At 32.2% G+C, this 21456-nt stretch overlaps 3 protein-coding genes across 3 annotated transcripts; 2 read left to right on the forward strand and 1 right to left on the reverse strand.

Moving 5' to 3' along the window:
* The first annotated feature begins 4698 nt into the window (after positions 1–4698).
* Positions 4699–6267, forward strand: LOC147282460 (zeatin O-glucosyltransferase-like). Its single transcript, XM_086248826.1, has one exon. It carries the CDS (start codon positions 4699–4701, stop codon positions 6151–6153), a length of 1455 nt encoding a protein of 484 aa, XP_086104952.1. The 3' UTR covers positions 6154–6267.
* A 7616-nt stretch (positions 6268–13883) lies between these two features.
* LOC147282461 (uncharacterized) lies at positions 13884–14714 on the forward strand. The gene has a single exon (XM_086249391.1). It carries the CDS (start codon positions 13884–13886, stop codon positions 14712–14714), a length of 831 nt encoding a protein of 276 aa, XP_086105517.1.
* A 1700-nt stretch (positions 14715–16414) lies between these two features.
* Positions 16415–18709, reverse strand: LOC147282462 (uncharacterized). The gene is made up of 4 exons (XM_086248583.1): positions 18447–18709; positions 18219–18350; positions 17272–17670; positions 16415–16721 (listed from the first exon to the last, which is right to left on the reverse strand). Exons 1-4 carry the CDS (start codon positions 18608–18610, stop codon positions 16583–16585), a joined length of 834 nt encoding a protein of 277 aa, XP_086104709.1. The 5' UTR covers positions 18611–18709; the 3' UTR covers positions 16415–16582.
* Between the last annotated feature and the right edge of the window lie 2747 nt (positions 18710–21456).

The following is a 21456-nucleotide window of genomic DNA, read 5'->3' on the forward strand; positions in this document are numbered from 1 at the left end:
TGAAATAATTAGCAACGACTATTCAACCTTTTGTTTGATGTTGATTTAGACGATGACATTATTAATTTGTGAAGTTGTCAATATCTTATATGTGGCAGCTTCAGGGATGACCATATCTCTACATCCCTGAAAGGCTGAAACCACCGATATGATCGATGATATGATATTTATGAGATGCAGCACTATTCACCAACCTGCATGCATGACAGTCTCTGTCCACGGGTTTAATGTAGCAAAGAAGAAAAGGAGTACGTGTTTTAAACGAGACTTTCAGAAACATAAACAAAAAAACAAAAAAAAAATTTTCTCAAGACAATATTTGACTAAGAAAATGACAAATTAATCAAATGTACGTTGGTTGGTTGAGTGTTCTACTTGTGTGCAAGAAATTGACCTCTCCCCAAATACTCTTCGGTCACCCTAAAAAAAAAAGTAGAGAAATTAATGTGCAAATGAGCTTATGCAAAATGGTCAAATGATTTGATTCCAATTTTGGTAATAATGCCTCTGTACTTTTTTTTTTTAGCCATTATAATGCCTCTGTAGTTAATTATCTAATGCTGCAAATTTGTGTCCAGATATAATGAAAGCTGTTGCATGTTCAATGAGTTGTTTGATTATGATTTGTGTTACGTGTTTTATTTTTTAGTGTTTTATTATTATTTTTTTTTAAATTCAGTTAAAATGAGTGTTGTTAGTTGTTGAGATATGTCTCCTATATATTAATAAACAATCTATTTAACGTTTGTGGGGTAGTGGGTTAACGTAAGAATAAGTTGAGGAGGGGTGGGTTAGTTGGGTTGTTATCTAGATAGGGTTATTTCCTATCTTTTGTCATGTTATCTTGTAACTCTCTACATCTATTTAAGGTGTATGAAATCTATATAAAAGGGTATCAAAATATTTATAATCCAAGATATAACGTGAGTTTATTTAAAGGTCAGGAGTTTTTCCATAAACCCAATTCCAATTTTTACAGTTACTTCTTTTTTTTTTATGCGAATTTGCGCTAACAAAATTAAATCTAGACACCCAAAGTAATTGTTCAAATTCGCTCAAGAAAACTGGCCGGCCGGTATACTTCATTGAACAAAATGGTAAACTTCCTTTTGACTGTTGAAGTTCGATTTTGCTAGTGCAAAACGTATGCAAACAAAAACATGCCAAACGTCCCGTTATAATTTGGTCACCTTTGAACATGATTCATAATCTTGTATTGGGTGAGCCAAACTAGTCAGATGAAAATAAAATTTAAAAAACATGCAAAATTTAAGAAGTTAAATTGCTTTGTTTGCTAATTGTTTATTGATTAATAATGTATAGGGCCGCTCTTGAGAGAGTTAAGTGAAGCAATTACTTCGGAGTTCGGGCTATTGAATGTTTGTAGTCGACTTCTCTTAATTTTATAAAGAGATAATTAAACTTGGATTCTTTAGAAAAATAATTTTTAAATAGAGACTGAAGGTATTTTAAAATTTATAAAAAAATTTTTTTAATTTATAATAAAGTTATTTAATTTATAAGAAATTTTTTTTAATTCATAATAAAGTCCTTTTAATTTATAAGAAAATTCTTTTTAATTTATAATAAAATCATCTCCGATTTAAAGGGTATTTCCCCTCCTAGGGTGTAGAGTGGGCTTTTGTAAAGGCTGCATATTAAGTTTTAACTCTGAAATTTTGGACGGAACCTAAAATTCCAGAGTTAAAACTTAACATAAAATTGTTAAAGAAAAAAAAAAAGACTTGATTAAAAACCCTAAATTACTACCGATTTTAATCTAAAAAAGACTTATTAAATAAATTAGACTCTAAATCTCCCTTTTATAAACTTCTTATATATATTATATTAGCTCTAGTTAATTTAAACAATTACGTAAAGATAAATGGAGGGTCGAAGACCCTTTTTTATAGTTTGCCTTAGTAATATTATATGGATAATTTTTGGATTGTTTGGTTGCTATGGTATATATGCAAGGCTCACTAACACACATGTAAATAAGAAATTATCTATATAATATATAAGAGATCACCTCTGCACAGCGAGAGAAACTTACATGAACCAGTGTCACTAAGTGGCATCCCGATGTTGAGAGAAGGTTAATTAAACAAAGGGTGAATTCTGCTCACCCTTTTCTCTGCACTGAAATGTCACCTCAGTGGCACTGTTGGAGGCAAGTTTTTTTTTTTTCTGCACAGCACATGACTAGCATATGGGAGATTGAATTCGAAATAAAATTGTAAGTATACAGCGGTACGTTGTGTAGAAGATTTTTCAGTCTATATTACCTTTTTTTGTGCTGCAAACCAGAACTTGACAAGTGTACAACTTTTTCATGTTGAAAAGGTATTATTGGACAGTTCTGACTCCTCCAGAACCTATCAAGTACCTGTACAGGACTATCTCATCTCCCAAAGTCCCAAGTACTGCACTCCGTAAGGATAAGGACGTAACAAATTGACAAATTGTATATGCAGTCAATATACAAAGGGCTTAGATTTTTTCTTTTTTCTTTTTTTTTTTATCAGAAAAGATTAAATTCTAAACTATTCAGTCTATTCTAATCTTAATCAATATCTTTTATTATTTTCAATATACAAAGGCTTAGTTTTTTTTCTCTTGTTTTTTATTATCAGAAAATATTAAATTCTTCTGAACTATTCTAATCTTAATCAATCTTTTTTACTATGTCTTCTATTTTTTCATCATTTTTCACCGAGGTTTTCACAGCTTTTATTGAATGATTTTCTTTCAGCAAATCATATGGAAGTTTTAAGTATGGGTTTTTTTTTTAAATTTGGGTACTTGAACTTTGTTCCTTATCCAATAAGTTATATAAACTATTATTTGTCTTAATTTTATACTTCAAACTTTTACTTTATCTAAGTTTGATGTGACATTCATCAAATAATACAAATAGATGGCATTAAAGTGAGGGGCATTTTAGTCAACCCAAATTTATGAATGGACTAAATTGACCATAGGTATAAGATATGTGCAAAGCACATGACCAAAATTGGTTAGCAATATTTTACAAAAGTCACGTTATATATTAAATTGGAACAAAATCTAAGTTTGAGTATGAAATTGGAACAAATAATAATTTGGATACTTAATTGGAACAAGGAATAAAGTTCAAGTACTAAAATTAAAAAAAATCCTTCACATATTGATGTTCTTTCCAATTTCAATTCTCTTTCGAAGTAGTTCGTTTTTATTTATAGAGCAAACACCTTCATGTTTTTGAACAACGGAAAAACCACACGACTCATTCTCTAATTATATTAATGTTGGGTAAATACGTAATAAAAGATAACAAAAATTATTACATGAGCACCCGGGTCGTGAGGACATAGTTCAAACCTGAGTACTATAGGTGATACATGATGCCTATCTTATATTAGGACGTCACTATGCAACGATATATGGTGTCTATCTTATATATGCATGAAAACGTTTTCGTATAAGATGTGTATCATGTATCGCCTTATAAAGACGTCTTAGTGTAGAATAAGTATCGTGTATCACCATATAGTATATAAATTTGAACTATGTCCTAACAACTGGTGTGCTCATGAGAGAAGGCCCCCATAAGAGAAATACTGACATTTCAACATCATCACAAGTTTTAGTTTTTCTTTTGGCCGGGTTGGCATGGTCTTTAATTTTATGTTTAATGTTTGGCTCCTTACATATATAAGAAGTCATTCCTTCTTACAAGTTAGTCACAATTTGACATGTGATGTGTTATTTTTACTTATAAGGAGAAATTGATCATTAGATAAAAAATGAAATGGTGTTAGTATGTACTTAACTTATACGAATGAATGGTATGTAAATAGCCAAACAGTTTTCTAATTTTAATCTCTCTCCTAGTTAGGCCCAATAGTACCGATATGAAGAGGAGAAAAAAAAACAACAGAAACAAAAGAAAACATTCCGTTCAATAAAATACAATCGGATTATGATAACTATGGGTCTTCACGTTTTCCCAAACAAAGGTATGCACATAGTTTTTTTTTGGCCGCTAAGGTATGCACATAGTTTAGTCGAAGCCTAAAAGGCATATTATCTGAATACTTAAGTTAATATTGCTTCTAATATTAACTAAAGGCTTGTTTACATTATTCACCTGAATTTTGAGTTTAATCTCATTTTATTATTTAAAAAAAGTTGTGCCAATTTAATTATCATCTAAATTAAAAATTTATTCCAATATATAATTTTTGACTTATTTTGTCTAAATTTTTATTAAAAATAAAACTGTTTTGGTCTTTTTTAAATTTCTATGTTTAGAAAAAAAAAATTTTTTTTTTATATTTTACCTGCTTTGATACAATAAAAAATTGACTTAAAAAGACCAAAATGCCTTTATTTTTAACAAAAAATTAAATAAAATAAGTCATAGGTGGTATATTGTAACAAATTTTTAATTCAGTTGATAAATTGACATAATTTTTTTTTAGATAATAAAATGAAATTGAGCTTAAAGTTTAAAAGGATAAAATAAAATAAAACCTTAACTAAATAAAAATATATCCTTCTCACAAAAAAGAATACTAAAGTTAATTAAAGCTACAAATTACATGGAAATCGTCAATATCTAACATGTATACGTCACAAAACCCCAATTTTCTTCTATAAAAACCCCCCAAAGCACAACCATGAAATCATACCAAGCCAATAGCTTCAATATTGATGGCTAACCACCAAAATCATTCCCCTAATGGCCTAACAAGCCAACCCCATCACCAAGTGGTGGTGGTCATGGTGCCCTTGCCAGCCCAAGGCCATCTCAACCAACTCATCCACCTCTCCCGCCTCATCTTAGCCTACAATATCCCCGTTCACTTCGTTGGTGCTCCCAACCACAACCGCCAAGCCAAGCTTCGCGCCTGTGGTTGGAATGATGACCAAAACTCATCATCACTATCCCACATCCAATTTCATGACTTCACAATCCCTTCTTTTGCTTGCCCTCCTCCCAACCCCAATGCACCAAACAAGTTCCCCTCCCATCTCCAACCCTCGTTTTCCGCCACCGCCCACCTCCGCCGCCCCGTGGCAGCGCTTCTCCGCCAGCTGTCATCCAAGACAAGAAGAGTCATCGTCATCCATGACTCCATGATGGCTTCAGTCATTCAAGATGTTGCTTTCATACCCAATGGAGAGTCCTACACTTTCCACACAGTCTCTGCCCTTGCAGTTTTCTTGTACTTGTGGGAAGCAATCGGACGGCCATTAGAGCTCGAGGGGGTCAAAGTGAAGATCCCGGACGACATCCCATCTCTTGATGATTGCTTCACCAATGAGTTCTTCGACTTCATCGGTGCACAATATGATTACCAGAAGGTGACCAACTCCGGGAACATTTACAACACTAGTAGAACCATAGAAGGGGATTACATGGATTTGCTGAATAGAATTGGTGATAACCAGAAGAATTGGGCTATTGGGCCTTTCAACCCAGTCACAATGAAAGCTACTAATAATTCTTCACAAAATTTTGGTGTTAGGGACATGTGCTTGGAGTGGTTGGACAAACAAGCACCAAACTCAGTGGTGTATGTGTCCTTTGGGACCACAACAGCCATGAATGATGAACAAATCAAAGAGCTGGCAATTGGGTTGGAGCAAAGCAACCAAAAGTTCATTTGGGTCTTGAGGGATGCTGATAAAGGTGACCTTTTCATCAATGGTGGGGTGAGAAGAGCTGAGCTTCCAAAAGGGTATGAAGAGAGAGTGAAGGGTAGGGGATTAGTGGTGAGGGATTGGGCCCCCCAATTGGAAATTCTGTCCCACACATCAACTGGTGGGTTTGTGAGTCACTGTGGGTGGAACTCATGCATGGAGAGCATCACCATGGGAGTGCCCATAGCAGCTTGGCCTATGCACTCGGACCAGCCAAGGAACACAGTTTTGATCACCAAGGTGCTCAGAGTTGGGGTTGTTATGAGGGACTGGGAGAAAAGAGATGAGGTTGTGACATCATTGAGTGTTAAAAATGGTGTGGAGAAATTGATGGGATCTAAACAAGGGGATGAGATGAGGAAGAGGGCAGCAGAATTGGGGGCTGCCGTCCGGCAGTCCATGGGGGAAGGTGGAGCTTCTCGCTTGGAGTTGTCTTCTTTTGTTGCTCATATCACTAGATAATTTATAATTAAAGTAAGTTTGTTTTGTAATATTGGAGTTAATTACTTCAACAAAAATCTTCAAACACAAACTGGTATGTAATTTAGAATTGCCACAAAACATTCCTTTGTAAGAAAATTTATTGTGTGGCTAATACCGTAACATTTTGTGACATATGGACATAATATTGCGAATCTATTAAGTTATAAGAAGTGTATAATTATTAATATTTAAACTCTAAATTCTTATTCCTGAATTTTACCTTTGTGTGACAATATATATAATATATGTAGAATGAATAAAAGTTTAGAGTTTAAGATATAAATACTAATGATTGTACATGTGTTATAATTTGAGTGAGTACGTAACAAAAATACGCATCCGAATCCTCTACTTGTATATAGTGTTATCGTCTTAATCAATAATTTTTCCTTTTGGACTTATCTCACAATGTTGGATTATAATTTGAAGTAGTTATTTTGTAGGGCCCACACACTCAAAATAATATTCGTGAAAAAAAAAATCAATTAAATTATAAAATTGATTTAATACCATTTAGTTATGATCATGGAGATCCCACTGTCTTATAGAAAAATGTTGTGTTCGTCTATTGTTCATTAGAATTAGGGAGACTTAGAGTTCAGTTTATTTTATGAGTCTTTTTTAGATTAAGACCGGTAGTGATTTAAGATTTTTAATTATGTCCTTTTATTTTTTTTCTTTGACGGCTTTATGTTAGGTTTTAACTTCAAGATTTTGGGCGGAGTTAAAACCTAATATGCAGCCTCTACAAAGCCCACTCTATACCTTAAGAGGGGAAATACCCTTCAAATCGGGAAAGACTTTATTATGAATTAAAAATATTTTCTTATAAATTAAAAGGACTTTATTATGAATTAAAAGAATTTTTTTATAAATTATTATGAATTAAAAAGATTTTCTTATAAATTTTAAAATACTCCCAGTCTCCATCTAAAAACTGTTTTTTTAAAGGACCTAAGCCTAATTATCTCTTACAATTATTAGATAATTAATTTTTTTTTATCTGACTAAATTTTTTATAAAATCAATTTTTCAAGAAAGAAATGATTTGAAGCATGACACTACACGAGGAATTCTCCAACACGTATGAAAAAAGCGAATGTATATAAGCACAAGAAATGTTAGTGAATTACAAAATTTGAATAAACGGCTTTGCAATTCAATGAGTCAATGACTTACATTTATCATACTGAATTAATTTCTCTACACTTAATTCTAATATAAGAAAAAAAAAAAAAGCAAAAAAGTTGTGATATTAAATTACATACCGACTTTGTACTTCAACATTCGTAGGTACTTAATTCTATGAAGGATTAATGCTATTTTAGCCTCTAGATTACTATATTTGTATCAATTTAATTTTTAGACTTTTAATTTAAATAATTAAATACTTTGGTTTTTTCAATTTTTTTCAATTGATGATATTCTATTAATTTACACATTTTTCATTCAAATTTTCGTTTGTATAGATGTGCCAATTACGTGGAGTCCTTTTTTAGGGAAAAATTGTCTATTCCATTTAGATTTTATCCTTTTTCCCTCATGCTCCATTTTTCCTCTTTCACCTCCCACTAAATTTGAATGAAAAATATGTAAATTGACGAAATAACTTTAATTGTAAAAATTAAAAAAATTAGAGTCCTTAATTTTTTAAATTAAAAGTCTAAAAATTAAACTGACACAAGTGTAATAGTCTGAATATCAAAATGACATTAATCCCTTCTATCAATGAAAAAGAAATTTAATTCCTGCAAAGAAAATGCATAGATGGCAACTGGCAAGCTGTACATGTTTAAAGTCCTTAAAACCATATATACCCAGCACCGACCAAATTTAATACTGACAATTAATTATTTGAACAATAAGTCCTAGTCTGGGAAAGGACCCCATTTCAAAACTTCCCGACTCATGAATGATAAATTAATGAAGCTATATATTTTTCGGATTCGAAATAAAAATTTTCTATAATTAATATTTTTTGGTGGGTAATTATTTTATTTAGGACATAATAAAATGAAATGACGGGGGTTTTAGTGTTGTCACATGATCGTAATTATTTATTTTCTTCTAAATAACCCTTTAAAAATTATCTCTATAAAAAAAAAAAGTCTAAATCAAAAATCGTTTAGTCATCTAACTATAGTATATAAATAAACGATATATTTAACTATTACCAAAATTGTATATTTATTTGATAAAAAATGTATGACTTAACGATTTTCAATTAAATTAATTTTTATAGAATTATCTTTAAAGGGTGTTTTAGAAAATAAACAATTTTGACTATAAAATTACCTTGGAGAAGATCCAAGTAGAAAGAAAAGATGGCTAGCATTTTCTCTTGCATTGACATTTGATATTGAGTAATACTATCCTTTAGGGCGCACTGTACTCTCGTGTATATCAATGGACTTTTGAACAACATTCATTAAAAATTTGTAACTTACTATTTTCTACTGCTTTTAAACAATCAACTGCTATTCTTTACAAAAAAATTTATTTAACTCTTTTATCATTCTTAAATTAAACTATCTTTTTAGTTTGTACAACTTTTAAACAATAGAAGAACATTTAAATTATAACGTGCAGGAGAAAATAGATAGATCTATCTAAAGAACTTTGACACATTTGCAACAAAACATTTAATTAAATGGATGGGATCTAAAAATAAAAAAATTTGGACGGATAAATCCTAGGAGGCTAGGAAGAGACATGAAATGATGAGAATAACTTACATGTCTCCCAATCTGTTATCCCAACGAGAGAGAGAGAGAGAGAGAGAGAGAGAGAGAGAGAGAGAGAGAGAGAGAGAGAGAGAGAGAGAGAGAGAGAGAGAGAGAGAGAGAGAGAGAGAGAGAGAGAGAGAGAGAGAGAGAGAGAGAGAGCATGTGGCATACCTGCCTTGCTGGTAAGTCCTTCTTTGAAATGATATCAGAGCTTATGCTGGATTTGTTTTGCGAAAATGACCTCCTAAACATGAAAAACATTTCTTCGATGAACAAAACATTTTGAAAGTAAATATTTTCTTTGAAAATAATATGTTTTTAAAATAATTTTTTAGTTTCAGTCCAAAAAGAAATATAATAAGGAGTAAACTTTAACTTTCTAATTTTTTTTTTCTACAAAGTACAAACGGAATTTGTCAACGACTTTATGCGCTGCATGGCTAATATGGATAGATTGCCGCAATTTTGGACCGGAGCAGTTGGGATTTCCCCAAACCAACCAACAAGTTGGCGGCTGACAACTTGAGAGGCACTTTAGAGGAGCTATTAATAGTAGAGCAATCACAATTATCAATCACATAGGTTAACTTATTATATGGCACATAGGAGTGTTAATTTGTAGGCTCGAGTATATTTACATTTATTAATTATAGGATCTATTTTAAGTTAGTCTACTAATTATAAAATATTTTAAATTATTACAGTAATTAACAAAAAATATATGGAATGGTCCATCCGTTAAGAATTTCGTAAAATAAATTATTAAATGACACGTTGGACGGAGTCCCCTTGGCCTCCTTAAACACTAACTCCCATAATATTTAATAAAAAATCAGCCTTTGCACTGTCTAAGATTCAATTTGCAGTGAAAATTGTTGACAAAATTATTAGGTGAGCAGAAAATCCTAATTTCAATGGTTAAATGCATTGTTTTTAGCCGTTAGAACAAAAACTCAATTTTTTAATTTATAGGGGCTTATGATTTCATTCACAAAAAGGGAAAAATGGTGGGCTCATATCAGAGTTAGGTACCACATGTCATCGTGGAATGGGCAAGAACTTATTTTGGGGTCAAACCCATTTTTTCTCATACCAGTCAATGCCACGTTATTAAAAATGTTAGGTGGACTATGTTCAGCGTGACACTTAACGGTCCATTTGTCAGAATTCCTAACGAATGGACAATTTCGTTTGTTTAAGTTAATTAATAGGGTAATTTGAAATGTTTTATAGTTCGTAGACCAACTTAATGGACCCTATAGTTGATAAATGTAAATGTATTTGAGCCTAATTTGTATTACTTGGCTGTGTTCTTATTGTATCACTTTGTGTTTACATTGAATATTGGTTAACTTTAACTCAACTCATTTAATTAGTCGTATTAAATTACTCAAAGTTAGATCAACTTGTTGACACATATCTTCTGTGAACTATAAACTTAAAACAAAGTTTTCTTTAATTTTAAACAATTATCTACGTTAATTAATTATAAAATAAAAAACCACTTGATTATGCATGAGATAACAAAAAATAAAATAATAATAATATGTACACAAGGATTCATATGATTTGTAAATGGAATACTCATTTCTAACACTAATCCAACTTATTTACTATTTGTATTAGCCGGTTGTGTCATAATGGGTTCTTGTCACGCCATAGTCAACCTAATTACCTAAACATGCTAATTTTGTGTTATGTCAAAAATTGTCATCTCTAGTGACAAGTATGGTTCATTTGTTATATCAATGACTAGAAAAAACTTATATATCTCCATGTTGTTGTAGTGATATGGCATCACTTGAAGAGAGAGTTAAAGACAAAAGATGAGAGAAAGTGAGAGAGAGAGAGAGAGAGAGAGAGAGAGAGAGAGCTAATGAGAGGGAGAGATGTTATGTGGTATCACATGAGGGGATAGGTAAGTTCTTCTCCAATTACTATGATCAGCCAATATCTTGGCATATAACTTACCACATAATGTATTTTAAAAATGTGGTTCCCTTCATATTATTGTTTAGAAAAACCCTTTTCTTATCGTTGACAAATACAGTGACAATTTGTCACATGACATGAAATTAGCAGATTTCGATTAACCATTTCTTGGTATGAACATGAATATAATACGACACGCTAACGCAAATAATAAACGGGTCGGATCAGTATCAAATACGAGTAACCCACATGTGACACGATAGACATGTATAACTAGAATTATAAGAAAATAATGATTAAATTTTCTCATTTTTCATATTTGTTGTTGTTGTTTTTTTTTTTTTTTTTTCAATTTTCATATTTATTGTAAGAACCACCGTTTAATTATATGATTATTTTTTATGGTTTTCTTAGTATATTGGTTAAGTGAAATATTATTTTACAAGTAATGTATAAATCATAGATTTGGTTTAGAAATAAGGGAAACCCAGTTTAAAGTTTTTAATTCACAATTTGTATACCAATTGGTCTAGTATATGAAATTTAGTCTCTCTTTTTTTAAGTAGGTTATAAGTTCAAATCTCATGACAGCCAGTGCCGGCTAAGGCCCAAGGCGACCAAGGCACAGGCCTAGGGCCACAAATTTTGAAAGGCCTCCATTGTCTGATAGTCTACTACTCTACTATTGAAAAAAAAAAATTTTATAATGGAACTATGGAAGCCTAAAAGCCTCCATCCTTTTCTCTTTGAAAAAAAAAAAATTTAGGCCTAATATTTTTCTGGAAGCCTACTAGCTAGCCTAGTAGCCTACATGCCTTATCCCTACAATTAATGTTGCACACGGCACCTCTACAATTAATGTTGATTTCTTGATTGAGTGATTGCTGCACTTGCACAGTTGCACGCCTAAATTAAGCATTAGACTCTACATCTTTTACTTGGTTGTCTATTCCTTATTCCCATCAGACTCTCTCTTTCCCTCTTCTCTTAATCTCTTAATCTCTTCTAGTTTTCTCTATTCTCTTTGTCTCTCTGACTCTCCTCACTCTCAGTCTCTCTCGTCTATATTCTCTAATAATCTCAACTCTCAATCTTCACAATTCAAACTCAATAGTCAAGGCTCATTGCCTCATTGGATAACTGGTAAGTTTTTGCTAATTTTTTATATTTGTCATTCGATTTTTGGTTGTTCAAAATTGGTGTGTAAATGTGCAATGATATGATTTTTTATACTAATCAAGATTTTTTTCTTCAAAATTGCAGAGCCTTTTACTTGTTGAAATTGTAGAGCCATTTACTTGTGGAAATTGCAGTTGAGCAAGGTTTTATTGTTCTTGTATCTCATTAGTTTTTGTTTGTTACTTTGTTGTTTAATTATCAGTATAAATATCAAATATGTCTAGCAGAAAATTTGAATCAGGGTATGAAAAACTTAAGAAGAAAAAAAGAATAGAAAAACTAATTCAATCTCAAAAAGGAGCTCTTGATAAGTTTGTTATTAACAATAAAGAACCAAGTCAATACCCAAATCAAGGACTAAGTCAAGAACCAAATCAAGAGCCAATTCAAGAACACAACCAAGAACCAAGCCAAGAACAAAACCAAGAACCACACCAAGAACCAAGCCAACAACTAGGCCAAGAACCAAGTCAAGAACCAAATGAAGATGTAACAAACATTTATGATCCTTGCCAATGGAAAAACATCAATACAAACATAAGAAATTTATTAGTGGAAAGAGGTCCCATTAAAGACTTTGAATTCAATTTTCCTAACGATGAAAACTCTAGACATTTCTCTACAAGACATTACAATCGGAAATTAGCAAATGGAGAAGAACGTGAACGAACATGGCTAGTTTATTCAAAAGAGTTGGATAGAGTATATTGTTTTTGTTGTAAGCTATTTAATTCAAAGACTAGTAGAAGTCAATTGGCTAATGAAGGATGTAAAGATTGGAAAAATCTTAGTGAAAAGCTAAGAAGTCATGAAGCAAGTATTGAACATGTGACTAATATGGGTAGTTGGATTGATTTAGAATTAAGATTGGAAAAAAATAAAACAATAGATAAAAAATTACAAGAACACATTAACAGAGAGAAAGAGCATTGGAAAAAAGTATTATTAAGAATTATTGCAGTTGTAAAAAATCTTGCTAAAAACAATTTGGCATTTCGTGGAAAAAATGAGAAGATATATCAAGAAAATAATGGAATTTTTTTAAGCTTTATCGAAACAATTGCAGAATTTGATCCAACAATGGAAGAACATCTTGAACGTATAAAAAATGGTGATGTTCATAATCATTATCTTGGTCATAACATACAAAATGAATTGATAGATATGTTAGCATGTGCAATTAAAATTGAAATTCTTAAAAAAGTTAAAGAGGCAAAATATTTTTCAGTTATACTTGATTGCACACCAGATATAAGTCATCATGAACAAATGTCTCTTATATTGCGTTGTGTGGATCTTTCAAAAAGTCCAATAACTATAGAAGAATTCTTTTTAGGATTTTTAAAAGTAGATGATACATCAGGAAAAGGACTTTTTGATGAACTTATAAGTGAAATAACAAATCTTGGACTTAATATTAATGACATAAGAGGACAAGGATATGATAATGGATCTAACATGAAAGGGAAAAATCGAGGAGTACAAAAAAGATTGTTAGAAATAAATCCAAGAGCATTTTACACTCCATGTGGTTGTCATAGTCTTAATCTTGTACTTTGTGACATAGCCAATTCTTGTTCTAAAGCTAAAACATTTTTTGGAGTGTTACAACGTGTGTATAAATTATTTTCTTCTTCACCTAAGCGGTGGAAAATTTTTGAAGATAATGTAACTAGTTTAACTGTTAAAGCATTGTCACAAACACGTTGGGAAAGTCGTATAGCAAGTGTCAAAGCAATAAGATACCAAGCTCCACAAATTAGATATGCTTTACTCCAAGTAGCAAAGCTTAGTGACTTAGATCCCATATCAAAAAGTGAAGCCGAAACATTATCAACATATGAGATTGAAAACTTTGAATTTTTATTGGGCATGATTATTTGGTATGACATATTATTTGCTATTAACTCTATTAGTAAAAACTTGCAATCCAAAGACATGCATATTGATGTTGCCATACACCAATTAAAAGGTTTGATTTCTTTCTTTGAAAAGTATAGGGAAAATGGATTTGAATCTGCTTTGATTTCAGCTAAAGAGATTGCACTTGAAATGGAAATAGATCCTATTTTTCGTGAAAAACGTAAGGTTTATAGAAAAAAACAATTTGATGAGAATGTGAATGATGAAACAACTCAATCAGCTGAGGAGTCTTTTAGAGTTGAGTATTTTTTATATATAATAGATCATGCTCTTTCTTCACTTCAAAGTAGGTTTGAACAGTTTCAAACATATGAACAAGTTTTTGGTTTCTTATATGATTTGAAAATTTTAAAGTCATTAGTCAATGATGATTTGAAAAGTAAGTGTCTTCATCTTGAAGAGTTTTTAAAAGATGGCAACACTTCTGATATTGATGGATTAGATCTTTTTCAAGAATTAAATGTTTTAAGAGAAATGTTACCAACAGAAACAAAAACTTCAATTGAACTACTCAATTTTATTGCAAGGTTTGATTCTTTTTCAAATGTTTGGATTGCATATAGAATATTATTGACAATACCTGTAACTGTTGCTTCTGCAGAACGAAGCTTTTCAAAATTAAAACTAATAAAAACTTATTTACGGTCAACTATGTCACAAGAAAGATTAAATGGGTTAGCTATGTTATCTATTGAAAAAAATTTGGTAAAACAATTGGAATATAAAAATTTAATCACTAATTTTGCATCTCAAAAAGCAAGAAGATTAATTTTTCAATAATTTTTTTAAAAAAATATTTTTGAATAATATATTTAGAAGGCCTCTTTGTAGTTTCGCCTTAGGCCTCACTTTTTATTGAGCCGCCACTGATGACAGCTAGTTGATTAATAAAAAAAAAATAAAAAAAATTCATGATTTGTATGGATCAGCCCAACACAACACGGTTATAGATGAGTTGCATTATTATATACTATAGAGCTATTCATCATGATTAATTACACATATGGAATTAAATTTTGATTAGTATTTAATACAAATAGAAATGACATGACATAAACTCGACTCTCTAATAGAAACTGCTACTCCTATCGAGGATTACCAATTAAGCACTTGAAAAGTGTAAAATATATATATATATATATTTATATTTTGTTCGATCTTGTTCCTGAAACAAATGGACCCTTATGCAATTCATATAGGAACCAGCGCACGTGTGTACATGCTCAAACATTATAGAATGTCTTTGTAAGCACATTACTAGCGTTCTTTTTTCATTTGGTTAAAAAGGTACTGATGTTCTATCAGCGCATCAGTGCATGTGTCAGTGTGTCACTACATTATCTCACCATAAACATATTGAACGTGCTTCCGCCAGTATCAAAGGTAGAGATGCTTACACCCACAGGACCACAGGAATAAGTTGATGGCTCTTTGCTTTCTTTTTCTGATTTTCTGATTGATTATGATACAATGGAGATTCGAAAATGGCTGGATAAGTAGGGGAAAGAAATTAAAAAAAAAAAAACAAGTGTGGTAAAAATAAAGTGAAAGTTGAAAATGGACAGCATAATTGAAGAAAATTCAATATGGTTTAAAAGGAACTAATTGGAGGATTGGTCTCCATTGTTGTAAAAGATTCTACTCCATTAAAATCTTAACACTCACCCTCAAGTTGGATTCTGCTCCGTTAAAATCTTGACACTCACCCTCAAGTTGGAATATGAATGTTACGGTGAATGCGAATATGAATGTTATGATGAATGCCCAACTTGCCACATCGATATTGCTATCGATCCCTCCCAAGAGTTTTAGTGAAGATGTCGGCTATTTGGTTGACAGAGAGAACTGACACGAGAAGTTTGTATCAAACCAGATGAATTTTTTCATGAATGAGATAGCAATCCAACTCTACATGTTTCATAAGCTCATGGAAAACAAGATTGATGGCTACATGAAAAGTTGCTTTTTTGTTTCCATATAAACGCATGGGATTTTTGTGAAGAATGCCCAGATCTTTGAGCAGCCATTGTCATGTCCCTTTCTTTTTTCAACCCCTATGTTTAGTAAGCGGCTTTATAGTTCTTGCATCTAACATATCAAGGCAAATGTCATTTACCATTTTTTTTTTTCGATTTTCTTAAAACCAAAAATTAACACAGGTGCAATCTCTAATTTCATCTCACACCATACCACTAGAGCTAAATCCATGCAGTTTCATTTCAGTACATGAAGGAAATAAGCTATAATTAAATAATACTACTACCAAAATAATGACAGAAATCAGGTAAAAGAGAACAAATATCTGATAAGTCTTAATTGCCTCAAGTTTTACTGCATCATCTTTTTCAAATTTATGACTCTGATATTAGATAGAAGAGCATGGCATGAAGCGATGTCACCCATTGTTCAGAAAATTGTGCATTTGAAAGAGGTTCAATGAAAATTGAAGACAATTAGCTTTCATCCCCCTAGATTGCAGATGCGTCTTGAATAAATTTCAATGTAGACAAGTTATATAACAGTGCAGGAATCATGCTTCAAGCAACTTGAAACTACAAGTATGCTTTTAGTAAGAGAGAGGTGTAAATACTTGTTTCTGTAGCATCCAATCCTATAGTACAAGTACAATACAACATAAACTCCGGCTGTCAAGGTAGGACAGGAAGTTCCACCTTGTCAAAGGAAAAGAAACTCACCCACCCCTGCTCCACATTACAGAACTTCAAAGGAATATTGCCACATTGCCTCTCGAGAGCTTCAAGGTCTGCTTTTGAGGGTGGATGGCCCCTAAAAGAGAAGTTTGCATAAGAATGAGATACTCAGATCAATTAATAGAACATAGAATCTGATTTAGTAGTTAGACGGAAGAACAAATTTTATGGATGCTAAGCTTCAACTCAAAAATAATCTACCAATACATATAAGCAAAACCTTGGCTAAAGAATTGGCTCCATACATATAAGCATGATGTTGTGGATTCTCAAATTAAGATCTCCAAGTAATGTTTGCAAAATGAGTGACTTAAAAAAAACCCAAAAAAATAAAAAAAAGTAACTGCACAAAAAGATTTATTAACAATTATTTCTACATAAAGTAACTCCATCACAGCAATACATAGTGTTTGGTGCCTCACTAAAAAGCAACTTAACAAGTTTTTCTAGTTAAAAAGGAACAATTCAGTTAATTACTCGCAAAATGAGTATATAGTCTTTGGACTATTGACAGAGTAGGCATATCTTATGACAATGAGGATTGACATCTAAAAGAAAAAAATCAATCACAGCTAATCAGGAATGAAATTTAGTTAATTCCTTAGGATTTACCAAAATATAAATACCTAGTCAAACAGAGAACAAAGCTGGGATCGCCAGGAGAAGACTTCCTGAACTTGCTGTTTGGAAGGTAAACATCAAAAACTGGCCTCACATCATTAATCTGCATCTCATTGACCAATCCAATGACAGAATTAATCTCTTCTGATTCCAAGTCCACTGCATCACTTTCAGGACAACCTTGTGAAGAAATAGATTCATAATTACTCTTGACACCCTTAACAGACCAAGGGATACCATGTCGCCCAACAATGTAACCAAGAGATTTGAGTTGCCTATATGCTCGAAATTCCTCCCAACAGCACCTATTCTTCCCATCTGAAATCTTCGTATATATATCTTTCAAGGAAAGGCTAGTATCATTATCATCCAATAGATGCAAAGCCCCTATTTCAACCAAAAACCTTTAAAAGAATTGTTACAATTTGCAAACAATTCCATCTCAACATGACAAGAAACGGGTAAGTTTCATTATAATGAATACTACCAGACTTTGCATTTACACAAAGAACCAATTACATTTATTTAACAATCCCAAGTTTTTCTTAAAGTGCAGGTCAATTGTAGCTTACATTAGTGACTTCACAGTAGACAAAGTTTGTGGCAGTCCACCCAAACTTGTTCCTCTTCATGCAAGTAGCAGATTGTTTTTGCTTAAAATCATTGAAAAGGAACAATTTCATAAGACGACTATAAGGCCATCTGCGCTTTGAAAGGGAAAAAGTTCAGCTAAAAATAAAATGTTCAAAATTTAAGGCTCACTGAGAAACAAAAAAAACCAAATACAGTAAGACAATGAAATGAAGTAAATCAAGATCGATGGACGAGTTCTTTTGAGTCAAATCTATCCATATTTTACATAAAGTTAAAGATTTTAGTAATTCGCAAGAGAAACCCACAGACACTATGAGCGTAAGAATCACAATAAAGAAGTGTGATTTTTTTCACTTACAAAGCTTCCTCAATGGAGCAATAGAGCTTGCCACTACGGACAATTCCCGTGGTCTTCCAAATTGTACCCTTTTGAACCATGACCTCGGCCATGCCCATCTCATCATTCCAATGAGCCTTGGATACGATAGTCCTAAAAACGAACCAGAAAGCTCAATATAAGAGCTGCTATATGTAAACTATCATATAACTTTTTCAAAAAGATAGTCACTTTAAATATAAACCCAACCTCGTTTGCAACTTGGATACAGACCAAGAAGCACAGTGATCTCCTTCTTCCTCTTCTTCTTCTTCTTCTTCTTCTTCTTCTTCTTCTTCAGCATCATTCGTATGTTGTGCATGTGCTTCAATAACGCTCTCTCCTGAAGACTTCCCCAAGTCCACGACCTCCATTATACTAATTCTCTCTCTTATCTCCCTCTTCCTCTCTCTCTCGCTCTATCGCGCGCGTCTGGTCTCTGTGAGAACTAGCAGAGACGATGCCCTCTGTTTGTTATGGGAAAAGCATCTTATTTGGGAGGCTGGGCAGTGGGTTTGGACTTCTATTGGACTTTAATTGATTATTGGGTGTTGGGCTCATATTTTAAAGGAATTATTTTGGTTTACACAATATTAATCATCTAATAATAATAGGGAATAACATTCTAATAATTTAAATAATGTATATGGAAATGGTTTGTTTTTTTTTATTTGATAATAATTGTATTTATATAGTTTAAAGTTTCTTATAATAGGTTTGTTTTTATATTTGATTATAGGTTTATGTGTGGCATGTTCAAAAAAGATTTATTTGTGACATGTTCATACATATAGTTACAACCATTGGGTTAACGCTCATATACTTTTGAACCCGGTAGAACCTTTTTCTGGATGTAGATGGACACTCATCTACTTTTGTACTACAATAAACTCAAGTATCGATTATGCATTAGTTCAATTTTACTTTTCATACTTGTTCACTAACGCGTTTTATATTTCCTACATATCATATACTTATCATATAGACCTTAATTTAATATACTAATTTGTTTAATATATGCATTTATGATTGATTTAACATTTCATAAAGTTTCATTTAAAAATTATGTGTTTTGAAGTTAATATCTATTGTATAAAAGTGTCTCATTCGTGTTTTGTGTTGTGTTCGGGTCGGGTTTGGCCGGCCTAAGTATTTTAAACTTTAAGCTCAGCCTGGCCCATGGCCCAACCAAAACGGGTTGTGCCGGGCCGGAGCGGCAAGATTAATTAATTTAATTATTTTAAGTTTCTATTATTATTTAATAAATCAAAGATTTAATTTTTAAAAGTAATCAACAATGTCAATATAATTTTTTTTAAAAAAATAGCAATTAATAAGAAATACGTTTGTAATTTAATATATAATTGTATTTTAGTTTTTTTGAAATATTTTTATTTATAGAACTAAATATGAGTTTTTAAAAAATTAAGAAACTAGTATAGACAGGCCAGCCCATGCCCATAACGGGCTTGGATATGCCCGACTCAAGATAGGCTCGTGCTGGGCAGACCTAATAGGATATAAAATCTTGACCCAACCCAGCCCATAAGTATAAGCCGAGCTTGGCCCAACCCACTTAATGACAGGTTGGGCCAGACTGGGCTGACTTTAAATAGGCCGTACCAGTTTCGGACTCAACCCAGCCCAGCCCGATATACACCTCTAGTTTCTACATTAGTGTCAAATACCAAATAATCAGATTCATTACTAATTCAAAGGTATCTAACTTACTAATTCAATATTTTACATAACAAATTTATCTAATATAAGAAATAAAATCATTCAAAAACCACAGTGATTCAATCTGTCAGCAGCCTGTTAGGACAATGGGCTGCTAGGTGTATTGGGCTACATAGAACATTTAGGATATATCAGCTTCATGGGCTACAATGGAAAGGAGTAAACAAACAAGGCGGCACTAATTCTCTTTGATGCCTAGCCTAACAAAAATCAATTTTGTGTTCATGGATATGCTGCAAGATTGAAATTGGTTAAGTTAACATAGAAAGATCATATGCATAGGAATCATATACATGAACAAAGTCAAAAGATCATCTGCAAGATTGAAATATTGCTTCTGAAATTCTGTTGTCATAATCTTTATTCAAGTTCTTAGTCTTGAAATCCAAAGAAAAAAAGATCAAATTACGACTCTTCTAGTAGTAGTAGTAGTAGTAGTAGTAGTAGTAGGTTAAACCCAAATCAAAATACACATAATTATGAAGGATTGCTAACAATGTCTGATTTAAGCATTAACCAAAAAGCCCCAAAGTATAACCACAATCCCTAATTTCCTATAGAAAACCAAAAACCAAAGCTTAATTGCCAAACGTCAAAAGCTATGCCATATTTAATCACTAAACTATGGAGATCATAAAATTAGTTACTTGATTGAGGATTTTCCTTCAGGCATGCCACTGTGCAAATGCGGTGACAAGCGGTGGCTGGTGGAGTGACGGGACTGAGCAGAGAGCAGCTGTAGGAGTTGGAGATTTGGCGCGAGGGGTGGGTGTCTTGTTGGTTTTTTCTTTTTTAAGTTACACTACCAATTGGCCCAAAAAAAAAAAAGTTACACGACAGAACGGTGTCGTTGTGGCACCTGATTAAGAAGAAAAATGGAGTTTAAATTGATCTTATTTGCCCTATGTATTATAATATGAGTAGACGTTATTAATACTATACTCTATAAATATAAACACGTCGTCCAACAATACCCTTACCCATTTGATTGGTTACACCACCTGACAGTATATCGGTTATACTCAATAATTTTTTCCCTATGTTTATTTGCAACCGAGGCACTTCGAGGTTTCTGACTAAGAGTTTAAATTCTTATCGAAAAAAAAAATTGAGAGTTTAAAATTAAGAGGGCACTAATTTAGAGTCCCCTAAGAATTTCTAATCATTCCCAATATTTTTGCTTTCATTTTTTGGCCTTTGTTTTGCATTTTTTTATCGCCCTTACCCTTTTTTCTCACTTGTTTTATGCTATTTGACGTTGATTAGACAGTTATAGTTCAAGTTTAAATATGTCGTAATTAAATATACAATTGTGATTTGCGACACAATTACACTTTTAGCGCTTCATTTGTATTTATTCTTTTTAAAATCTCGTTTATCATTTATAATTTAGGATTTAGCTATAAAAATTTGAGCAAAATCCAAAACTTGACATCTACCTAAATCGATAAGCTTTGAAAGGACAATTCTACACCAAGTA

This window comes from Dryas octopetala, chromosome 6, assembly GCF_963921425.1.
Source record: "Dryas octopetala chromosome 6, drDryOcto1.1, whole genome shotgun sequence".
Classification (NCBI taxonomy): domain Eukaryota; kingdom Viridiplantae; phylum Streptophyta; class Magnoliopsida; order Rosales; family Rosaceae; genus Dryas; species Dryas octopetala.

Excerpts from the sequence above, each read along its gene's own strand:
- LOC147282462 (XM_086248583.1), bottom strand. The coding sequence starts at position 18,610 with ATGGAGGTCGTGGACTTGGGGAAGTCTTCAGGAGAGAGCGTTATTGAA. Across the intron at positions 18,351-18,446 it reads GTATCCAAGTTGCAAACGAG|GACTATCGTATCCAAGGCTC; the intron begins GTTGGGTTTATA and ends GTTCGTTTTTAG. Across the intron at positions 16,722-17,271 it reads TTTGTTCTCTGTTTGACTAG|GGGCCATCCACCCTCAAAAG; the intron begins GTATTTATATTT and ends CTTCTCTTTTAG.
- LOC147282460 (XM_086248826.1), top strand. The coding sequence starts at position 4,699 with ATGGCTAACCACCAAAATCATTCCCCTAATGGCCTAACAAGCCAACCC.
- LOC147282461 (XM_086249391.1), top strand. The coding sequence starts at position 13,884 with ATGATTATTTGGTATGACATATTATTTGCTATTAACTCTATTAGTAAA.